The sequence below is a fragment of the Oncorhynchus keta genome, chromosome 18 (assembly GCF_023373465.1).
Source record: "Oncorhynchus keta strain PuntledgeMale-10-30-2019 chromosome 18, Oket_V2, whole genome shotgun sequence".
NCBI lineage: Eukaryota > Metazoa > Chordata > Actinopteri > Salmoniformes > Salmonidae > Oncorhynchus > Oncorhynchus keta.
In genome coordinates, this window is record NC_068438.1 from 17,929,330 (window position 1) to 17,951,773 (window position 22,444).

At 44.3% G+C, this 22,444-nt stretch overlaps 2 protein-coding genes and 3 long non-coding RNA genes across 13 annotated transcripts in view; 2 read left to right on the forward strand and 3 right to left on the reverse strand.

Moving 5' to 3' along the window:
- The window catches only part of LOC118397382 (complement C4-B-like), a 40,966-nt gene extending 36,592 nt beyond the window's left edge, over positions 1-4,374 (forward strand). The window contains exon 40 of the mRNA XM_052467512.1: positions 3,850-4,374. Coding sequence (XP_052323472.1) covers positions 3,850-3,991 — 142 coding nt within the window. The 3' untranslated portion in view covers positions 3,992-4,374. The remainder of the gene's footprint in view (positions 1-3,849) is intronic.
- LOC127908665 (uncharacterized) lies at positions 233-3,913 on the reverse strand. 2 transcript variants are annotated; one of them, XR_008067909.1, is made up of 8 exons: positions 3,785-3,913; positions 3,473-3,652; positions 2,913-3,044; positions 2,343-2,762; positions 1,612-1,760; positions 942-1,090; positions 481-569; positions 233-421 (listed from the first exon to the last, which is right to left on the reverse strand). It is a non-coding gene; the product is annotated as an uncharacterized LOC127908665 (long non-coding RNA). The 2 variants fall into 2 exon arrangements; XR_008067908.1 differs by lacking the exon at positions 2,913-3,044 and having other exon boundaries at positions 233-569; positions 2,343-2,432; positions 3,089-3,652.
- Positions 4,239-22,444, reverse strand: part of LOC118396853 (tripartite motif-containing protein 3-like) — a 57,615-nt gene continuing 39,409 nt past the window's right edge. The window contains exons 3-16 of the mRNA XM_052467513.1: positions 18,613-18,853; positions 17,969-18,120; positions 17,488-17,668; positions 16,940-17,110; positions 16,464-16,760; positions 14,485-14,749; positions 12,665-12,725; positions 12,168-12,201; positions 9,807-9,974; positions 9,421-9,589; positions 8,690-8,749; positions 8,380-8,450; positions 6,417-6,557; positions 4,239-6,301 (exon numbers count right to left, since the gene is read on the reverse strand). Coding sequence (XP_052323473.1) covers positions 6,149-6,301; positions 6,417-6,557; positions 8,380-8,450; positions 8,690-8,749; positions 9,421-9,589; positions 9,807-9,974; positions 12,168-12,201; positions 12,665-12,725; positions 14,485-14,749; positions 16,464-16,760; positions 16,940-17,110; positions 17,488-17,668; positions 17,969-18,120; positions 18,613-18,853 — 2,164 coding nt within the window. The 3' untranslated portion in view covers positions 4,239-6,148. The remainder of the gene's footprint in view (positions 6,302-6,416; positions 6,558-8,379; positions 8,451-8,689; positions 8,750-9,420; positions 9,590-9,806; positions 9,975-12,167; positions 12,202-12,664; positions 12,726-14,484; positions 14,750-16,463; positions 16,761-16,939; positions 17,111-17,487; positions 17,669-17,968; positions 18,121-18,612; positions 18,854-22,444) is intronic.
- On the forward strand, positions 6,564-8,359 carry LOC127908667 (uncharacterized). Of its 3 annotated transcripts, none has more exons than XR_008067916.1 (3): positions 6,564-7,000; positions 7,314-7,477; positions 7,560-8,359. It is a non-coding gene; the product is annotated as an uncharacterized LOC127908667 (long non-coding RNA). The 3 variants fall into 3 exon arrangements; XR_008067917.1 differs by having other exon boundaries at positions 7,355-7,477; XR_008067918.1 differs by having other exon boundaries at positions 7,396-7,477.
- LOC127908666 (uncharacterized) lies at positions 9,981-12,130 on the reverse strand. Of its 6 annotated transcripts, none has more exons than XR_008067913.1 (5): positions 12,107-12,130; positions 11,621-11,686; positions 11,083-11,115; positions 10,465-10,629; positions 9,981-10,299 (listed from the first exon to the last, which is right to left on the reverse strand). It is a non-coding gene; the product is annotated as an uncharacterized LOC127908666 (long non-coding RNA). The 6 variants fall into 6 exon arrangements; XR_008067911.1 differs by lacking the exon at positions 12,107-12,130 and adding an exon at positions 12,041-12,071; XR_008067912.1 differs by lacking the exon at positions 11,083-11,115 and having other exon boundaries at positions 12,041-12,109.

Below are 22,444 nucleotides of genomic sequence, written 5' to 3' on the forward strand. Positions count from 1 at the left end.
TTGGTGGCATCTTAATTGGGAGGACAGGCTCGTGGTAATGGCTGGAGCGGAATTAATGGAATGGTATCAAACATATGGTTTCTTTCCAGCCATTATTATGAGCTGTCCTCCCCTCAGCAGCTTCCACTGATAGGGTGCCATTTGGGACACAATCTTCCTTTTCAACTAACTATGTGTGTCAATATATTGTAAGACGGTGTTGGTATAATACATGGAATCACCAGGTAAGAAAGACAGCAGAGAGGATGTCTTTGAATTGAGATTCTGTAAAAATTTAACTATTTGGGCCATAGATTGTGATTTCTCTTTTGGGAAATGTAAAGTATATGTACAGTGTAGAATAGGAGACTATTCCAGTGCAGTTTGAGTGAGAGACTCAAATGTTGTCCACCTCAGGCCCCTATAACCAAATGTTGCCCACCTCAGGCCCCTATAACTAAATGTTGTCACCTCAGGCCCCTATAACTAAATGTTGCCCACCTCAGGCCCCTATAACCAAATGTTGCCCACCTCAGGCCCCTATAACTAAATGTTGTCACCTCAGGCCCCTATAACTAAATGTTGCCCACCTCAGGCCCCTATAACTAAATGTTGCCCACCTCAGGCCCCTATAACTAAATGTTGCCCACCTCAGGCCCCTATAACTAAATGTTGCCCACCTCAGGCCCCTATAACTAAATGTTGCCCACCTCAGGCCCGTATAACTAAATGTTGTCCACCCCAGGCCCGTATAACTAAATGTTGTCCACCCCAGGCCCGTATAACTAAATGTTGTCCACCCCAGGCCCCTATAACTAAACGTTGTCCACCCCAGGCCCCTATAACTAAACGTTGTCCACCCCAGGCCCGTATAACTAAATGTTGCCCACCTCAGGCCCCTATAACTAAATGTTGTCCACCATGTTGTCCACCCCAGGCCCCTATAACCAAATGTTGTCCACCCCAGGCCCCTATAACTAAATGTTGTCCACCCCAGGCCCCTATAACCAAATGTTGTCCACCCCAGGCCCGTATAACTAAATGTTGTCCACCCCAGGCCGTATAACCAAATGTTGCCCACCTCAGGCCCCTATAACTAAATGTTGCCCACCTCAGGCCCCTATAACTAAATGTTGCCCACCTCAGGCCCCTATAACTAAATGTTGCCCACCTCAGGCCCCTATAACTAAATGTTGCCCACCTCAGGCCCCTATAACTAAATGTTGCCCACCTCAGGCCCCTATAACTAAATGTTGCCCACCTCAGGCCCCTATAACTAAATGTTGCCCACCTCAGGCCCCTATAACTAAATGTTGCCACCTCAGGCCCCTATAACTAAATGTTGTCCACCATGTTGTCCACCCCAGGCCCCTATAACTAAATGTTGTCCACCCCAGGCCCGTATAACTAAATGTTGTCCACCCCAGGCCCGTATAACTAAATGTTGTCCACCCCAGGCCCGTATAACTAAATGTTGTCCACCCCAGGCCCGTATAACTAAATGTTGTCCACCCCAGGCCCGTATAACTAAATGTTGTCCACCCCAGGCCCGTATAACTAAATGTTGTCCACCCCAGGCCCGTATAACTAAATGTTGTCCACCCCAGGCCCGTATAACTAAATGTTGCCCACCTCAGGCCCCTATAACTAAATGTTGCCCACCTCAGGCCCGTATAACCAAATGTTGCCCACCTCAGGCCCCTATAACTAAATGTTGTCACCTCAGGCCCCTATAACTAAATGTTGCCCACCTCAGGCCCCTATAACTAAATGTTGCCCACCTCAGGCCCCTATAACTAAATGTTGTCCACCATGTTGTCCACCCCAGGCCCCTATAACCAAATGTTGTCCACCCCAGGCCCCTATAACTAAATGTTGTCCACCCCAGGCCCCTATAACCAAATGTTGTCCACCCCAGGCCCGTATAACTAAATGTTGTCCACCCCAGGCCCGTATAACTAAATGTTGTCCACCCCAGGCCCGTATAACTAAATGTTGTCCACCCCAGGCCCGTATAACTAAATGCTGTCCACCCCAGGCCCGTATAACTAAATGTTGTCCACCTCAGGCCCGTATAACTAAATGTTGTCCACCTCAGGCCCCTATAACTAAATGTTGCCCACCTCAGGCCCCTATAACTAAATGTTGTCCACCCCAGGCCCCTATAACCAAATGTTGTCCACCCCAGGCCCGTATAACTAAATGTTGTCCACCCCAGGCCCGTATAACTAAATGTTGTCCACCCCAGGCCCGTATAACTAAATGTTGTCCACCCCAGGCCCGTATAACTAAATGCTGTCCACCCCAGGCCCGTATAACTAAATGTTGTCCACCTCAGGCCCCTATAACTAAATGTTGTCCACCTCAGGCCCCTATAACTAAATGTTGCCCACCTCAGGCCCCTATAACTAAATGTTGCCCACCTCAGGCCCCTATAACTAAATGTTGCCCACCTCAGGCCCCTATAACTAAATGTTGTCCACCCCAGGCCCCTATAACTAAATGTTGTCCACCCCAGGCCCCTATAACTAAATGTTGCCCACCTCAGGCCCCTATAACTAAATGTTGCTCACCTCAGGCCCCTATAACTAAATGTTGCCCACCTCAGGCCCCTATAACTAAATGTTGCCCACCTCAGGCCCCTATAACTAAATGTTGCCCACCTCAGGCCCCTATAACTAAATGTTGCCCACCTCAGGCCCCTATAACTAAATGTTGCCCACCTCAGGCCCCTATAACTAAATGTTGCCCACCTCAGGCCCCTATAACTAAATGTTGCCCACCTCAGGCCCGTATAACTAAATGTTGTCCACCCCAGGCCCGTATAACTAAATGTTGTCCACCCCAGGCCCCTATAACTAAACGTTGTCCACCCCAGGCCCCTATAACTAAACGTTGTCCACCCCAGGCCCGTATAACTAAATGTTGCCCACCTCAGGCCCCTATAACTAAATGTTGTCCACCATGTTGTCCACCCCAGGCCCCTATAACCAAATGTTGTCCACCCCAGGCCCCTATAACTAAATGTTGTCCACCCCAGGCCCGTATAACTAAATGTTGCCCACCTCAGGCCCCAAATGTTGCCCACCTCACTATAAATGTTGCCCACCTCAGGCCCCTATAACTAAATGTTGCCCACCTCAGGCCCCTATAACTAAATGTTGCCCACCTCAGGCCCCTATAACTAAATGTTGCCCACCTCAGGCCCCTATAACTAAATGTTGCCCACCTCAGGCCCCTATAACTAAATGTTGCCCACCTCAGGCCCCTATAACTAAATGTTGCCCACCTCAGGCCCCTATAACTAAATGTTGCCCACCTCAGGCCCCTATAACTAAATGTTGTCCACCATGTTGTCCACCCCAGGCCCCTATAACTAAATGTTGTCCACCATGTTGTCCACCCCAGGCCCTTATAACTAAATGTTGTCCACCCCAGGCCCGTATAACTAAATGTTGTCCACCCCAGGCTCGTATAACTAAATGTTGTCCACCCCAGGCCCGTATAACTAAATGTTGTCCACCCCAGGCCCGTATAACTAAATGTTGTCCACCCCAGGCCCGTATAACTAAATGTTGCCCACCCCAGGCCCGTATAACTAAATGTTGCCCACCCCAGGCCCGTATAACTAAATGTTGTCCACCCCAGGCCCGTATAACTAAATGTTGTCCACCTCAGGCCCCTATAACTAAATGTTGTCCACCATGTTGTCCACTCCAGGCCCCTATAACCAAATGTTGTCCACCCCAGGCCCCTATAACCAAATGTTGTACACCTCAGGCCCCAATAACTAAATGTTGTCCACCCCAGGCCCGTATAACTAAATGTTGCCCACCTCAGGCCCGTATAACTAAATGCTGTCTTCCGTAGGCCTGTCTATGTCCTGGATAATAAGATGTGGTTGGAGGAGATTCCAGAGGAGAGGAAGTGTAAAGCTACTACGAACCGTAAAGCCTGCAACATGCTCAAGGACTTCATGGTATATTACGAGCTCAACCAGTGTTCAATCTAAACCACGGCTTCCCTTCAGTGAACGTCCAGATAGAAATAAATGATATAGAACAGACATGTTTTTCTGCCATTGAGAATAGGGAAATATGTTGGCTCTATGCAATACATTTCTATCTGAAACGTTTCAGAAAGTTGTGCCTCCTGAACGTCACCTGACCTAGGATAACTGTCCTGGGAATCAAGAGAGACTGTGATTCAGAGAAGGATATATTTTTTTGTATAGAGGAAAGCAGAAAGCACACTCAGTATCTCCATAAACCATGTGCTTTTATTACCCGTGCATATTCACAGAGAAAGAAGATTGAGAGACATATTGTTGAAACAAAGTTAGACTGTGATGTGTCTAATACTCCTTAATAAAATAGCCTGTGATTGGCTACAATCTGTCTGGCTGCTGTTTGGCTTCATGACGTCAGAGGTTATAGGGACTCTGTTGTGTTGTTACAGTGATGAAAACCAGGGGGTGTTCCATTGTAGCTCGTCAAATGCTAATGTTTCCCTCAGGACAATAGTTCTAACCCGGTAATGAACTTTTATAACCTGGTAATGAAATGCTATAACCTGGTAATGAACTGTGATAAGGCAATGAAACATAGCTCTAGTCCTTTAACACACACTGAAGCTGTGAAACATTCACACTGTGGTTTCAGCTTCTGAAGACCAACTAAATAAACGGTCATTCTGTTGACTGTGTTTATTTAAGATTGAAAACCACAAGTTAGTCAAATTTAATGTAGTTTTGCATGTTCATGTTCATGTTTGTTCGACTCTGAAAAGTCCCCTCAAGTGGTTAGTTTTTTTTTCTGTATATTGAGACAAATGACAAAGGCGTGAATTTAAAAAAAAATACAAATAAAACAAATTAGAAAAATAATTTGTAAATACTGAGCTAGTGTATAAAATAAATGAGCAATTCCATTTTTAATTTTTGTACTTGTAATAATTGTGCTGCTCACATATGCCATAATCATGACATCTCTTCTCCGGCTGAACTGTTTTAAAAAGCACACTTCAGGACAGCTGCCATACTTAGTTAGAAACGCTGGAATGCTAGACTGCTGTTCTCGGAATGACCAAAAGATATGTTTTAAAATCAATGCACAGATAAAGCTGCATAATGATCCATTACACAGTTATGCATACACAGTACATACAGCAAATCAATGCACAGATGGTGATGACCTTTTATATGTGAGATGGCTTTAGATTAGTCAGTTTGTTCTTAGATAACTGAGAAATACATTGTTTCAAAAGCTTTTGCGTTGGTTGGTTTCACTGTAAGCACATCGTTCATTGCACTTATCATGGAGAAGAAACAACTGATGAGTTCATGAACTCCACTGTTATGTCATCCTGACTGAGCTGACAAGGTAATACAACGTCATGCATTGGGACCAGCTCCTTCACAACATGGCTCTATTATACGTCAATCTATCACTGATCTGAACGTCGTGTAGGTCTCATATCAGTTACAGTATATACACACTTCATACCTCCTCATAGTTTTACATCAATGACCGAACAAAGAGGTAAATAGACTCTACACACATAGGATGCATACCAAATGGCACCCTATTCCCTACATAGTGCACTACATAAGGAATAGGGTGCCATTTGGGACAAAGTAAACTCCATAACACACCACATGGAGTAAACAGGGGTTATATTGTTACTTCATGATGTTGGGGGGGTTCAGAGAACACTAACTGGATGATGTGGAAATCAAAGGGACAGCTATGGGAAAGCTCATTGCACCTGTATATTATTGTGTCGTTGCTCAGTGATAGCACATGTGCTCTGACCTGGGGGCAAAAATACATACATTAGATCAAATGCTTTCCAATACTTCCAAGCGCTGCACTTGATTTCGTTTGCCTGAAACAGTCCCAAAAGTGCAAACTCAAATAAATAGATAAATCAAGCACATCTCAAATACTTTCAAGTATTTGACCTATTTTTGGGACCCAGGTCAGGCTGTGGTTGGTTTGTCTGTCTGGCCCGGATCTGGGGTACATCCCAAATGGCAACTTATTCCCTACATAGTGCACTACTTTTGTGGTTTATTGTAATAAGTAGTGCACTATGAAGGGAATAGGGGGCCATTTGGGACGTAGCCTGGTAGTGGTAGGCCTGCAACAGACCGTCCCTAAAGCAATGGCTACTGCAAGTAGCGGTAAACCTTGAAGCAGTGGTTGCCAGAATCAGCCACAGCCACGTGTCCATCAGAGGTGAGAGACAGGCCCTGTGGACCATAGAGAGGGTCTGCTGTGGTGTTGATGTAGGACAGGAACGACCCGGAACTATCAAACACCTGCAGGACAATACAAAATCAAGGTCAGGGTCAGCTGTACTCAATGCAAAAGGGCAAACAAAAAATAATGACAGGCTGCTTGTTGATCTTGTCATCAAGATCATCAATAACTGACCTGTATTCTGCTGTTCCCCCAGTCAGCAACGATGATGTTCCCGTTGGCGTCCACGGCAACGCCCGTCGGGGCGTTAAACTGTCCGTTCCCCTCGCCATGGGAACCAAACTTAAACAGGAACTCCCCGTCTGCACTGTACACCTATTAGGGAAGGGATTCAAACTGTTCAGAAGTAGTGTGTCCGAACCTCATCCCTAGCTCATGTCCACAGCCAGGTTCAACTCTAACCTCATCCCTAGCTCATGTCCACAGCCAGGTTCAACTCTAACCTCATTCCTAGCTCATGTCCACAGCCAGGTTCAACTCTAACCTCATCCCTAGCTCATGTCCACAGCCAGGTTCAACTCTAACCTCATCCCTAGCTCATGTCCACAGCCAGGTTCAACTCTAACCTCAACCCTAGCTCATGTCCACAGCCAGGTTCAACTCTAACCTCAACCCTAGCTCATGTCCACAGCCAGGTTCAACTCTAACCTCAACCCTAGCTCATGTCCACAGCCAGGTTCAACTCTAACCTCAACCCGAGCTCATGTCCACAGCCAGGTTCAACTCTAACCTCATCCCTAGCTCATGTCCACAGCCAGGTTCAACTCTAACCTCAATCCCTAGCTCATGTCCACAGCCAGGTTCAACTCTAACCTCAACCCTAGCTCATGTCCACAGCCAGGTTCAACTCTAACCTCATCCCTAGCTCATGTCCACAGCCAGGTTCAACTCTAACCTCAACAGCCAGGTTCAACTCTAACCTCAACCCTAGCTCATGTCCACAGCCAGGTTCAACTCTAACCTCAACCCTAGCTCATGTCCACAGCCAGGTTCAACTCTAACCTCATCCCTAGCTCATGTCCACAGCCAGGTTCAGCTCTAACCTCAACCCTAGCTCATGTCCACAGCCAGGTTCAACTCTAACCTCAACCCTAGCTCATGTCCACAGCCAGGTTCAACTCTAACCTCAACCCTAGCTCATGTCCACAGCCAGGTTCAACTCTAACCTCAACCCTAGCTCATGTCCACAGCCAGGTTCAACTCTAACCTCAACCCTACCTCATGTCCACAGCCAGGTTCAACTCTAACCTCAACCCTAGCTCATGTCCACAGCCAGGTTCAACTCTAACCTCAACCCTAGCTCATGTCCACAGCCAGGTTCAACTCTAACCTCAACCCTAGCTCATGTCCACAGCCAGGTTCAACTCTAACCTCAACCATAGCTCATGTCCACAGCCAGGTTCAACTCTAACCTCAACCATAGCTTATGTCCACAGCCAGGTTCAACCCTAACTCTAACCTCAACCCGAGCTCATGTCCACAGCCAGGTTCAACCCTAACTCTAACCTCAACCCCAGCTCATGTCCACAGGCAGGTTCAACCCTAACTCTAACCTCAACCCTAGCTCATGTCCACAGGCAGGTTCAACCCTAGCCCATGTCCACAGGCAGGTTCAATCCTAACTCGAACCTAAACCCTAGCCCATGTCCACAGCCAGGTTCAAGCCTAACTCTAACCTCAACCCTAGCTCATGTCCACAGCAAGGTTCAACCCTAACTCTAACCTCAACCCTAGCTCATGTCCACAGCAAGGTTCAACCCTAACTCTAACCTCAACCCTAGCTTCATGTCCACATCCCTAGCTTCATGTCCACATCCCTAGCGTCATGTCCACATCCACTAACCCTAGCCTAAACCTAAACAGTTCAGAGGTAGTCTACTACGCACATCCAACATTGACTATAACACAGTTTGGGGATTTCTACTCCTTTCATTTGAAATGATTCAAACTGACATCAGATAGCCAACAGTGGGAGTGGGACATTTTCCTGTGGCGCAGTGACGTACAGTAACTACAGGATGGGAGTGACACACAGCTGCCACAACAGAACACTGAAGGCCTGAAGTCAAAGCATTTTAAACCAACCTGATACGACTACAGTAACACACACACAGAAAGAGAGAATAGTGAGATGTACCTTCACCGAATGATTGTGGAAGTCTGTTACCACAATCTCATTTTTGTTGTTGATCGCCACAAAGTGGGGACCTAGGGTAGGGAAGGGGAGGGAGGAAGAGATAGGGAGAGGGAAGAGAGGAGGCGGAGAGAGATGAGTCATCAACATAACAGTGCAGTAGAGGAAGTTCCAGACTATTTTAGGACATTGTACACAACAGGACTGTGGAAACACTAGCCACAAAGGGAAACACCAAGCAATGTACAACGTAAGACATGGCAATGGGCAGTTGTATCATGAAGAGACTGCTATAGAATACATCAATACTTACTGAACGCAGGGCCAGATTTACTCAGCTTTGGTTCCAGTGAAATGTTTGTTCCACTTTTTTCTAAAAAATAAACAATAAAAAGGTCAGAGTCAGAGATGAGATTGAAACGAGTGACAGGTTTCTCCATGTAGCTAGTGGAGCCATATCATTGGAAGATTATAGAAAAGGAAGAGAATCACATTGACCAAAGAGTGAAAACAAGGAGAATACAAGATTGTCCCCCAAGTACCTGCAAACTGTCTGAGGTGAAAATCAAAGAGACAGCTATGGGAAAGCTCAGTGCATATATTATGTATAGTACATTGGTTTGTGTCGTTGCTCAGTGCATATAATGTATAGTACATTGGTTTGTGTCGTTGCTCAGTGCATATAATGTATAGTACATTGGTTTGTGTCGTTGCTCAGTGCATATATTATGTATAGTACATTGGTTTGTGTCGTTGCTCAGTGCATATAATGTATAGTACATTGGTTTGTGTCGTTGCTCAGTGCATATAATGTATAGTACATTGGTTTGTGTCGTTGCTCAGTGCATATAATGTATAGTACATTGGTTTGTGTCGTTGCTCAGTGCATATAATGTATAGTACATTGGTTTGTGTCGTTGCTCAGTGCTAGCTGTGCCCAGACCTGGTGCAAATACAGTATACTGTACATGTCAAATACTTTCACAGGAATTGTTCCAAAACTGCAAACCCACAGACAGATCAAGCAAGGAGTGTCTCCCCTACCTGTGAACTGTCTGTCTGACGTCCCCCTGGCTCCAAACTTGGTGACCAGCTTCCCATTAGCCTGGAAGATGAACACGCAGCAGGCCTTGTTGTCCACGGTGATGATGTGTCCGTTCCTGTCCACCGCCACGCCCTTAGGGCCCATCAGACGACCAGCACCGATCTTACTCTGTCAGGGAGCGAGGGAGAAAACGGAGAGTCAGAGGGATGGACAGGGAGAGATGTGATGAGTCTGATCTGAGGAGCAGCTATGGGAAAGCTCAGTGCATCTGGTATGTATAGAACATACAAGGAGAGGGGATATAGTAGAGACTGTTTAATGTTGATGTTTCAGCTCGAGGTCTTTCTCAAGACCAGTCTCCTAGAGTGACCTGATGACCTCTCACCTTGAACTTTCCGTCGGAGGAGAAGATGCTGACCCAGCGGTTGTCGTAGTCGGCCACGATGATGTCACCGTTCATATCCACGGTGACCCCAGTGGGGCGCTGCAGTTGCCCCGGCGACCGACCCCTGACCCCAAACCTCAGCTTGAATGCCCCATCGTTTGAGAAGACCTGGATAAGAATAGCGGAACAACAACACTCAAACAGATTTGGATTTGAGATCATCTTTTTCTAAAAGGGACAATGTGGCATTTGAGATTTGCCCTGAAATATGTGTTAGACCTGTGATACTATGATTGAAAATTTAGCCTTAACCTAATACATTTTCTGCTTTGCATCCATTCATGTTTACACTCATTCCACTCTGCACACTGTCACTTATACACATGGTTACCTTTCTATCACTGGTTGTATGGCTGTAGTCTCACCTGTATACACTGGTTGTATATGGCTGTAGTCTCACCTCTATACACTGGTTGTATGGCTGTAGTCTCACCTGTATACACTGGTTGTATGGCTGTAGTCTTACCTGTATACACTGGTTGTATGGCTGTAGTCTCACCTGTATACACTGGTTGTATGGCTGTAGTCTCACCTGTATACACTGGTTGTATGGCTGTAGTCTCACCTGTATACACTGGTTGTATGGCTGTAGTCTCACCTGTATACACTGGTTGTATGGCTGTAGTCTCACCTGTATACACTGGTTGTATGGCTGTAGTCTCACCTGTATACACTGGTTGTATGGCTGTAGTCTCACCTCTATACACTGGTTGTATGGCTGTAGTCTCACCTCTATACACTGGTTGTATGGCTGTAGTCTCACCTGTATACACTGGTTGTATGGCTGTAGTCTTACCTGTATACACTGGTTAGTCTCACCTGTATACACTGGTTGTATGGCTGTAGTCTCACCTGTATACACTGGTTGTATGGCTGTAGTCTCACCTGTATACACTGGTTGTATGGCTGTAGTCTCACCTGTATACACTGGTTGTATGGCTGTAGTCTCTCTATACACTGGTTGTATCTATACAACTGGTTGTATGGCTGTAGTCTCACCTGTATACACTGGTTGTATGGCTGTAGTCTCACCTCTATACACTGGTTGTATGGCTGTAGTCTCACCTGTATACACTGGTTGTACTGTGGTACACTGGTTGTATGGCTGTAGTCTCACCTCTATACACTGGTTGTATGGCTGTAGTCTCACCTGTATACACTGGTTGTATGGCTGTAGTCTCACCTGTATACACTGGTTGTATGGCTGTAGTCTCACCTCTATACACTGGTTGTATGGCTGTAGTCTCACCTCTATACACTGGTTGTATGGCTGTAGTCTCACCTGTATACACTGGTTGTATGGCTGTAGTCTCACCTGTATACACTGGTTGTATGGCTGTAGTCTCACCTGTATACACTGGTTGTATGGCTGTAGTCTCACCTGTATACACTGGTTGTATGGCTGTAGTCTCACCTGTATACACTGGTTGTATGGCTGTAGTCTCACCTGTATACACTGGTTGTATGGCTGTAGTCTCACCTGTATACACTGGTTGTATGGCTGTAGTCTCACCTGTATACACTGGTTGTATGGCTGTAGTCTCACCTGTATACACTGGTTGTATACACTGGTTGTATGGCTGTAGTCTCACCTGTATACACTGGTTGTATGGCTGTAGTCTCACCTGTATACACTGGTTGTATGGCTGTAGTCTCACCTGTATACACTGGTTGTATGGCTGTAGTCTCACCTGTATACACTGGTTGTATGGCTGTAGTCTTACCTGTATCTGGTTGTATGGCTGTAGTCTCACCTCTATACACTGGTTGTATGGCTGTAGTCTCACCTCTATACACTGGTTGTATGGCTGTAGTCTCACCTGTATACACTGGTTGTATGGCTGTAGTCTCACCTGTATACACTGGTTGTATGGCTGTAGTCTCACTGGTTGTATGGCTGTAGTATACACTGGTTGTATGGCTGTAGTCTCACCTGTATACACTGGTTGTATGGCTGTAGTCTCACCTGTATACACTGGTTGTATGGCTGTAGTCTCACCTGTATACACTGGTTGTATGGCTGTAGTCTCACTGGTTGTATGGCTGTAGTCTCACTATACACTGGTTGTATGGCTGTAGTCTCACCTGTATACACTGGTTGTATGGCTGTAGTCTCACTGGTTGTATGGCTGTAGTCTCACCTGTATACACTGGTTGTATGGCTGTAGTCTCACCTCTATACACTGGTTGTATGGCTGTAGTCTCACCTGTATACACTGGTTGTATGGCTGTAGTCTCACCTCTATACACTGGTTGTATGGCTGTCTCACCTGTATACACTGGTTGTGGCTGTAGTCTCACCTGTATACACTGGTTGTTGGCTGTAGTCTCACCTCTACACTGGTTGTATGGCTGTAGTCTCCCTATACACTGGGTATGGCTGTAGTCTCACCACACTGGTTGTAAACACTGGTTGTATGGCTGTAGTCTCACCTATACACTGGTTGTATGGCTGTAGTCTCACCTCTATACAGAATGGCTGTAGTCTCAAACACTGGTTGTATGGCTGTAGTCTCACCTGTATACACTGGTTGTATGGCTGTAAGAACTGGTTGTATGGCTGTAGTCTCACCTGTATACACTGGTTGTATGGCTGTAGTCTCACCTGTATACACTGGTTGTATGGCTGTAAGTATACACTGGTTGTATGGCTGTAGTCTCACCTCTATACACTGGTTGTATGGCTGTAGTCCAGTAACTGGTTGAATGAGTCAAACCATCACACATCCAGTAAGTATGGCTGTAGTCAAACTGGTTGTATGGCTGTAGTCTCACTGTATACATCCAGCCACTAATACGTCCGTTGCTGGAAGATTCCCTGGAGGTTTGTAAACTCTGCTTTATCTCTCCCTCTGGTTCCTGTCAAATACACACATCCAATAAGAATGAGTCAAACCATCACACATCCAGTAAGAATACTGAGTCAAACCATCACACATCTAGAAAGAAGACTGAGTCAAACCATCACACATCCAGTAAGAATGAGTCAAACCATCACACATCCAGTAAGAATGAGTCAAACCATCACACATCCAGTAATAAGACTGAGTCAAACCATCACACATCCAGTAAGAATGAGTCAAACCATCACACATCCAGTAATAAGACTGAGTCAAACCATCACACATCCAGTAAGAAGACTGAGTCAAACCATCACACATCCAGTAAGAATGAGTCAAACCATCACACATCCAGTAAGAATACTGAGTCAAACCATCACACATCCAGTAAGAAGACTGAGTCAAACCATCACACATCCAGTAAGAATGAGTCAAACCATCACACATCCAGTAAGAATGAGTCAAACCATCACGCATCCAGTAAGAATGAGTCAAACCATCACACATCCAGTAAGAATGAGTCAAACCATCACACATCCAGTAAGAATACTGAGTCAAACCATCACACATCCAGTAAGAATACTGAGTCAAACCATCACACATCCAATAAGAATACTGAGTCAAACCATCACACATCCAGTAAGTCAAACCATCACACATCCAGTAAGATATACTGAGTCAAACCATCACACATCCAGTAAGAATACTGAGTCAAACCATCACACATCCAGTAAGAATACTGAGTCAAACCATCACACATCCAGTAAGAATACTGAGTCAAACCATCACACATCCAGTAAGAATACTGAGTCAAACCATCACACATCCAGTAAGAATACTGAGTCAAACCATCACACATCCAGTAAGAATAATGAGTCAAACCATCACACATCCAATAAGAATACTGAGTCAAACCATCACACATCCAGTAAGAATACTGAGTCAAACCATCACACATCCAGTAAGAATACTGAGTCAAACCATCACACATCCAGTAAGAATACTGAGTCAAACCATCACACATCCAGTAAGAATAATGAGTCAAACCATCACACATCCAATAAGAATACTGAGTCAAACCATCACACATCCAGTAAGAATACTGAGTCAAACCATCACACATCCAGTAAGAATACTGAGTCAAACCATCACACATCCAGTAAGAAGACTGAGTCAAACATATAATAAGAACACAGACTGTGTCCATGGGCCCAAGGGCTAAATAGCAGTCACGAGTTATCACAGAGACCTCAAAAGATCTTCATCAGTAAGATTGCTGGGAGCAGTGAAACAAAGTGTGCGTATTTCCCACAGCATTGTCTGTACCCTGCAGCCTGCACTTTGAGATAACTAAGAGAGCTATTATCCAACTTGATCGTGATTTGTGGAGGTCTTACTTTAGTCTTACTGTACAAACTTCAGTTGCATGCACTGCCTCTGGATACAAGAGTAAAATAACAAGTCAAATGTGAATGTATTCATCAGTAATAGTGCTTAAAAAATGATAGGAGCATTGAACCAATGTGTTGTATTCCCTTCTTTTCCCATGGCTGGTTTTTTAACTGATTATCAAAGAGCGTAGCAAAGAACGCTGTTTTTAAAATGTGTTTACTTGCAATATGACTTGTTATTGTCTTACCGACTTTAGTTAAATCCACTTCTTTTAAGTCAAACGATAATCCCCTAAATGACTAAAAAGTCAATATGAGCAGCTGTACCACAGAGTTAGACTAATATTAAACAGGGATTTACTACATGTCTGTATGATCTGCACCTACCGACTCTGTAGATGAGTTCATCCTCGATGGGGTTCTCCTTCTTCTTGGTGGTGCTGTACATACTGGAGGGTCTCCTCACAGCCTTCTGCCTGATGTGGCCCCCCGTCCCACTAGGACTCTTCACCCTCCTCTTCACATCGTCTGGAGACTGCAGGACGTCCGAGGGCTTGACAGCACGCAGCCGGAACGGACTGCCCCTGACCGGCTGCTCGTACAGGAGGAGAGAGAAGGAGAACTCCCCCTCAGAGCGCATGGTATAGCCCACCTGCAGAATATTATGGAACAGAACCTTATCAGGCACCTCCAGGGGAATATAGTCCTAGACAGTCCTGCTGTATACAAAATAAACACTGTACATTAAACAATTGACACAATACATACAGTTGAAGTCGGAAGTTTACACCTTAGCCAAATACATTTAAACTCAGTTTTTCACAATTCCTGACATTTAATCTTAGTAAAAATCCCGGTTTTAGGTCAGTTACGATCACCACTTTATTTTAAGAATGTGAAATGTCAGAATAACAGTAGAGAGAATGATTTATTTCAGCTTTATAATTTCCTTCATCACATTCCCAGTGGGTCAGAAGTTTACATACACTCAATTAGTATGTGGTAGCATTGCATTTAAATAGTTTAACTTGGGTCAAACGTTTCAGGTAGCCTTCCACAAGCTTCCCACAATAATTTGGGTGAATTTTGGCCCATTCCTACTGACAGAGCTGGTGGAACTGAGTCAGGTTTGTAGGCCTCCTTGCTCACACACGCTTTTTCAGTTCTGCCCACAAATGTTCTATGGGATTGAGGTCAGGGCTTTGTGGTGGCCACTGCAATACCTTGACTTTGTTGTCCTTAAGCCATTTTGCCACAACTTTGGAAGTATGCTTGGGGTCATTGTCCATTTGGAAGACCCATTTGTGACCAAGCTTTAACTTCCTGACTGATGTCTTGAGATTCAATATATCCACATAATTGTCCTTCCTCATGATCACATCTATTTTGTGAAGTGCACCAGTCCCTCCTGCAGCAAAGCACCTCCACAACATGATGCTGCGACCCCTTGCTTCACGGTTGGGATGGTGTTCTTCGGCTCGCAAGCCTCCCCCTTTTTCCTCCAAACATAACGATGGTCATTATGGGCAAACAGTTCTATTTTTGTTTCATCAGACCAGAGGATATTTCTCCAAAAAGTACAATCTTTGTCCCCATGTGCAGTTGCAAACCGTAGTCTGGCTTTGTTATGGAGATTTTGGAGCAGTGGCTTCTTCCTTGCTGAGTGGCGTTTCAGGTTATTTCGATATAGGACTCGTTTTACTGTGTATATAGATACTTCTGTACCTGTTTCCTCCAGTATCTTCACAAGGTCCTTTGCTGTTGTTCTGGGATCGATGTGCACTTTTAACTTATGCCCTCCTTCCTGAGCGGTATGACGACTGCGTGGTCCCATGGTGTTTATACTTGCATACTATTGTTTGTACAGATGAACGTGGTACTTTCAGGCATTTGGAAATTGCTCCCAAGGATGAACCAGACTTGTGAAGGTCTACAATTGTTTTTCTGATGTCTTGGCTGATTTATTTAGATTTTCCCATGATGTCAAGCAAAGACGCACTGAGTTTGAAGGTAGGCCTTGAAATACATCCACAGGCACACCTCCAATTGACTCAAATGATGTCAATTAGCCTATCAGAAGCTTCTAAAGCCATGACATCATTTTTTTGATTTTTTTTGTGATACAGTGAATTATAAGTGAAATAATCTGTCTGTAAACAATTGTTGGAAAAATGACTTGTGTCATGCAGAAAGTAGATGTCCTAAACGACTTGCCAAAACTAGAAATTTGTGGAGTGGTTGAAAAATGAGTTAATGACTCCAACCTAAGTCTATGTAAACTTCCGACTTCAACTGTACGTTACATACATTAACATAATACATATATTGCAAGTTAGATGTCATACACAAAGTACAATTATCCTCACCTCATACGTCCCATTCTTATTATCCACCACCTCTGTCTCCGTGGTTACCGCCCCATCCATCGACACGATCTCGGCCCGCAGCACCGCGTTGCCCGTCTTCACCAGCTCACTGTCCTTGTCCTTGGTCGTCACGGTGACAGTGGTGTGCTGGCTAACCAGGGTATGGCGTAGTCCCTCTCCCGTGGCGACGGAGGTGTGGCCTACGGCTCCTGTGGTGATGAGCACACCCAGATTCTGGATGGAACGACGAAGACCCTCTGTCTCTACCTGGCAGTCAAGATGGCTGTTCTCATGGGGCTGGGAGGGGGCAAGGGAAGGCTTGTTACGTTTAACCAGCATCCCTATGCCTTCATCCCGAATGGCAACCTATTCCCTATATAGTACACTACATTTGACCGGGGCCCATTTGGGACATATACAATGATGATATAGGCTATGTATATATGTGAAACAAACAAATAAACGTGTCCACAAACCTGTTCTGGGTAGGTGTGTCGGGCCAGGGCGCTGACCCTCTCTCCCATCTGTTTCTGGACCAGCAGAACCTCTGTAGCACTGCCATGGCTCAGAGCCTGCTCCGTAAAACTACTGCAGCTCTGGATGTTGTCCTTACCCTGCAGGAGCGAGGAGAGCTGGGCCTGGAGCACCTACAGACAGAGAGAAGAGGAGAGATGCTAAGAGAGGGAGGAGAGGAAGGAGGAATAGTTGGAGACAGGGAGGAGGAGAGAGGGATAGTTGGAGACAGGGAGGAGAGGAGAGAGAGAGAATGGTAGGTAGGTAGGTAGGTAGGTAGTCAGAAACAGAGTGAAGAGAAAGGGAGAAAAAGCGGTAAGACCGAGAGAGAAAGAGAGTCGAGAGATAGTCATTCACAGAAGTAAGAGAGAGATAGACCCAAATGTGTCCCAAATGACCCCCTATTCCTTATACAGTGCCCTACCTTTGATCAGGTCCTGGTCAAAAGTAGTGCACTAACTAGGAAATAGGGTGTCATTTGGAACAGCAGACCTAATCCGGTTGCAGGTACCTTCTGCTTGGTGCAGCAGATGTTCTCCAGGTCAGTGATGAGGGTGGTCTTCCTGAGGTGTAGCGCCCTCTCTAGCTCCTCAAAGGTACTGCTGATCTCTGTCACCGCCTCGTTCTTCCTGTCAGTCAGCTGCTTGGAGATCTCCCCTACCAGCTCTATAGCAGCCCTCAGCTGGGGCAGCCTGGGACAGGAAGAGGAAACAGTATACTGTCACAACTTTACAGTCAGATCAAGTAACCAACGCGCATGAACAGAGGAACTGCCTAAATGTGTGTGAAATTTCCATCGATCTTCAGTCCTCCATTAGAAGCTGAAACCTAGAGACTGGAAAACTGCACTCTGGTACTTTGTCATTGCACTTACCAGACTTATCCAGTGTGTACACACACAGTGGTCAATGAACTCAGAATAGGGCTTTAACAACCCTAAAACCATCCATCATTACAGACTGAGCAGTATAGACCGTTTTACCATCCAGTACCTGTTGCGTATGGCATCCAGCTGGGTTTTCAGGGCTGCTTTCTGTTGCTCCAAGACATCTCTCAGAGGGACAGTCACATGTTCCCTGTGCTCTCCTTCAGTACACTCCAAACACATGGCAGTCTCACACGACTCGCAGTAGAACTCCATCACCTGCAGGGGGCGGAGGGGAGCAACACACAGCACAGCTCAACACACATGATGACTCACCACAGACCAGGCAGGTTCATACAGTGACAAGGTCAAACATGGATACATTTACTCAATGTTTAGGGGCTTGTAATTGGTGTGAATCCACAATTGTGAACAAAAGGCTCACTTCAATAAAAAACTGGCAAGGTCGGCCCACAGACATTCTTCTTCAACTCAGATACGTACTGATTTAGCTAGTCCATGGCGCATATCAACTAAGCGTCTCATAGTAGGAGTGATGATCTAGGATCAGTTTGGCCTTTTAGATCATAATGAATCAGATTATATGGACAGATTCTAGATCTGCCCTCCAGCTCTGAAATGTTTTGTGGATACAGGTACTGATCTAAAATCAGTTGTGTTCACTAACAGTCAGCGACGCCAATGTGTCATCAATTAGATGCCAGACCTTTCCCACTTTGTTGGGGCAGCAGAGGGGTAATAGAAGCCTACCTTGCCCTCGTGGTTGGGGCAGGAGAGCGGCTGGCAGGCGGCAGCAGCACTGACTGACTCCAGCACACTGCAGGCCTCTGGAGGAGAACACTCTGGGTCCCTCTGCAGCACCTCCATCAGGTTGGTTATGAAGAAGTTGTTCTGCAGCGCGGCCACGCCCTTCTCTGGCAGGATGGACGTCTGACGACACACGGGACACGATAGTGTCAGAGACTGAGGGGGGATGTAGTTCTGGAGGCATCTGGAAAAGAGAGGAGAACAACAGGGATGGCTTGTTATAAACCATGTCAAGTTAATGGTGCTCATCACATTTAGACAAATGTCAACCCTTTCACCAATTGGCACCAATACAAAGGGTTAAGTCAAGGAGCTTACAACAGTGCTGCAGTCCTCTCCAGAAGATGACTTGAACAGAACAGACAGGGCAGAGGACAGAGCAGATGTCAGTGAGCTGTGTCTGGCAATATGGAGGGCAGAGAGTGCTGATGAGAGCATTCCTGTCAAGTGAGAGTAGCAGGGGTGGAAAGAGCTGCTAGCTGGCAGCACCACTGTGGACTGTGCCACCATCAGGAGAATGCTCACTGTTCCTCTGTGTTCTCCTTCCTCTCTCACCCTCTCCCTCTCCAGCTGAAAGGTGCTTGTGGCCCCTCCTCTTCATGTGAATATGTGGTGGGATGGGTGAAGCAGCAGTAGCCTGGCACCCTCAGGAGAATGCACCCTGCTCTCGCTCCACCAGGCCCGGGGAGACTGCCTGTCACCTTAAGTCACTGGGAAGCCAAGCTGATAAGGAAATCTCTGGCATACACATACTGTACATGACTCTCATGACTTTATACCATAACACATGACTCTCATGACTTTATACCATAACACATGACTCTCATGACTTTATACCATAACACATGACTCTCATGACTTTATGCCATAACACATGACTCTCATGACTTTATACCATAACACATGACTCTCATGACTTTATACCATAACACATGACTCTCATGACTTTATGCCATAACACATGACTCTCATTACTTTATACCATAACACATGACTCTCATGACTTTATACCATAACACATGACTCTCATGACTTTATACCATAACACATGACTCTCATGACTTTATGCCATAACACATGACTCTCATGACTTTATGCCATAACACATGACTCTCATGACTTTATACCATAACACATGACTCTCATGACTTTATACCATAACACATGACTCTCATGACTTTATACCATAACACATGACTCTCATGACTTTTATAACACATGACTCTCATGACTTTAACACATGACTCTCATGACTTTATACCATAACACATGACTCTCATGACTTTATACCATAACACATGACTCTCATGACTTTATACCATAACACATGACTCTCATGACTTTATACCATAACACATGACTCTCATGACTTTATACCATAACACATGACTCTCATGACTTTGACTTTACCATAACACATGACTCTCATGACTTTATACCATAACACATGACTCTCATGACTTTATGCCATAACACATGACTCTCATGACTTTATACCATAACACATGACTCATGACTTTATGACTTTATATGACTTTATACCATAACACATGACTCTCATGACTTTATACCATAACACATGACTCTCATGACTTTATACCATAACACATGACTCTCATGACTTTATACCATAACACATGACTCTCATGACTTTATACCATAACACATGACTCTCATGACTTTATACCATAACACATGACTCTCATGACTTTATACCATAACACATGACTCTCATGACTTTATGCCATAAACATGACATGACTCATAACACATGACTTCATGATATACCATAACACATGACTCTCATGACTTTATACCATAACACATGACTCTCATGACTTTATGCCATAACACATGACTCTCATGACTTTATACCATAACACATGACTCTCATGACTTTATACCATAACACATGACTCTCATGACTTTATACCATAACACATGACTCTCATGACTTTATACCATAACACATGACTCTCATGACTTTATACCATAACACATGACTCTCATGACTTTATACCATAACACATGACTCTCATGACTTTATACCATAACACATGACTCTCATGACTTTATGCCATAACACATGACTCTCATGACTTTATACCATAACACATGACTCTCATGACTTTATACCATAACACATGACTCTCATGACTTTATACCATAACACATGACTCTCATGACTTTATACCATAACACATGACTCTCATGACTTTATGCCATAACACATGACTCTCATGACTTTATACCATAACACATGACTCTCATGACTTTATGCCATAACACATGACTCTCATGACTTTATACCATAACACATGACTCTCATGACTTTATACCATAACACATGACTCTCATGACTTTATACCATAACACATGACTCTCATGACTTTATACCATAACACATGACTCTCATGACTTTATACCATAACACATGACTCTCATGACTTTATGCCATAACACATGACTCTCATGACTTTATACCATAACACATGACTCTCATGACTTTATACCATAACACATGACTCTCATGACTTTATACCATAACACATGACTCTCATGACTTTATACCATAACACATGACTCTCATGACTTTATACCATAACACATGACTCTCATGACTTTATACCATAACACATGACTCTCATGACTTTATGCCATAACACATGATGACATAACACATCTCATGACTTTATACCATAACACATGACTCTCATGACTTTATACCATAACACATGACTCTCATGACTTTATACCATAACACATGACTCTCATGACTTTATGCCATAACACATGACTCTCATGACTTTATACCATAACACATGACTCTCATGACTTTATACCATAACACATGACTCTCATGACTTTATACCATAACACATGACTCTCATGACTTTATACCATAACACATGACTCTCATGACTTTATACCATAACACATGACTCTCATGACTTTATACCATAACACATGACTCTCATGACTTTATACCATAACACATGACTCTCATGACTTTATACCATAACACATGACTCTCATGACTTTATTTATAACACATGACTCTCATGACCATAACACATGACTTTATGACCATAACACATGACTCTCATGACTTTATGACTCTCATGACTTTATACCATAACACATGACTCTCATGACTTTATACCATAACACATGACTCTCATGACTTTATGCCATAACACATGACTCTCATGACTTTATACCATAACACATGACTGACTCTCATGACTTTATACCATTATGACTCTCATGACTTTAACATAACACATGACTCTCATGACTTTATACCATAACACATGACTCTCATGACTTTATACCATAACACATGACTCTCATGACTTTATACCATAACACATGACTATGCCTCATGACTTTATGCCATAACACATGACTCTCATGACTTTATACCATAACACATGACTCTCATGACTTTATACCATAACACATGACTGACTCATGACTTTATACCATAACACATGACTCTCATGACTTTATACCATAAACATGACATGACTTTATACCATAACACATGACTCATGACTTTATACCATAACACATGACTACCTAACACATGATGACTTTATACCATAACACATGACTCTCATGACTTTATGCCATAACACATGACTCTCATGACTTTATACCATAACACATGACTCTCATGACTTTATGCCATAACACATGACTCTCATGACTTTATACCATAACACATGACTCTCATGACTTTATGCCATAACACATGACTCTCATGACTTTA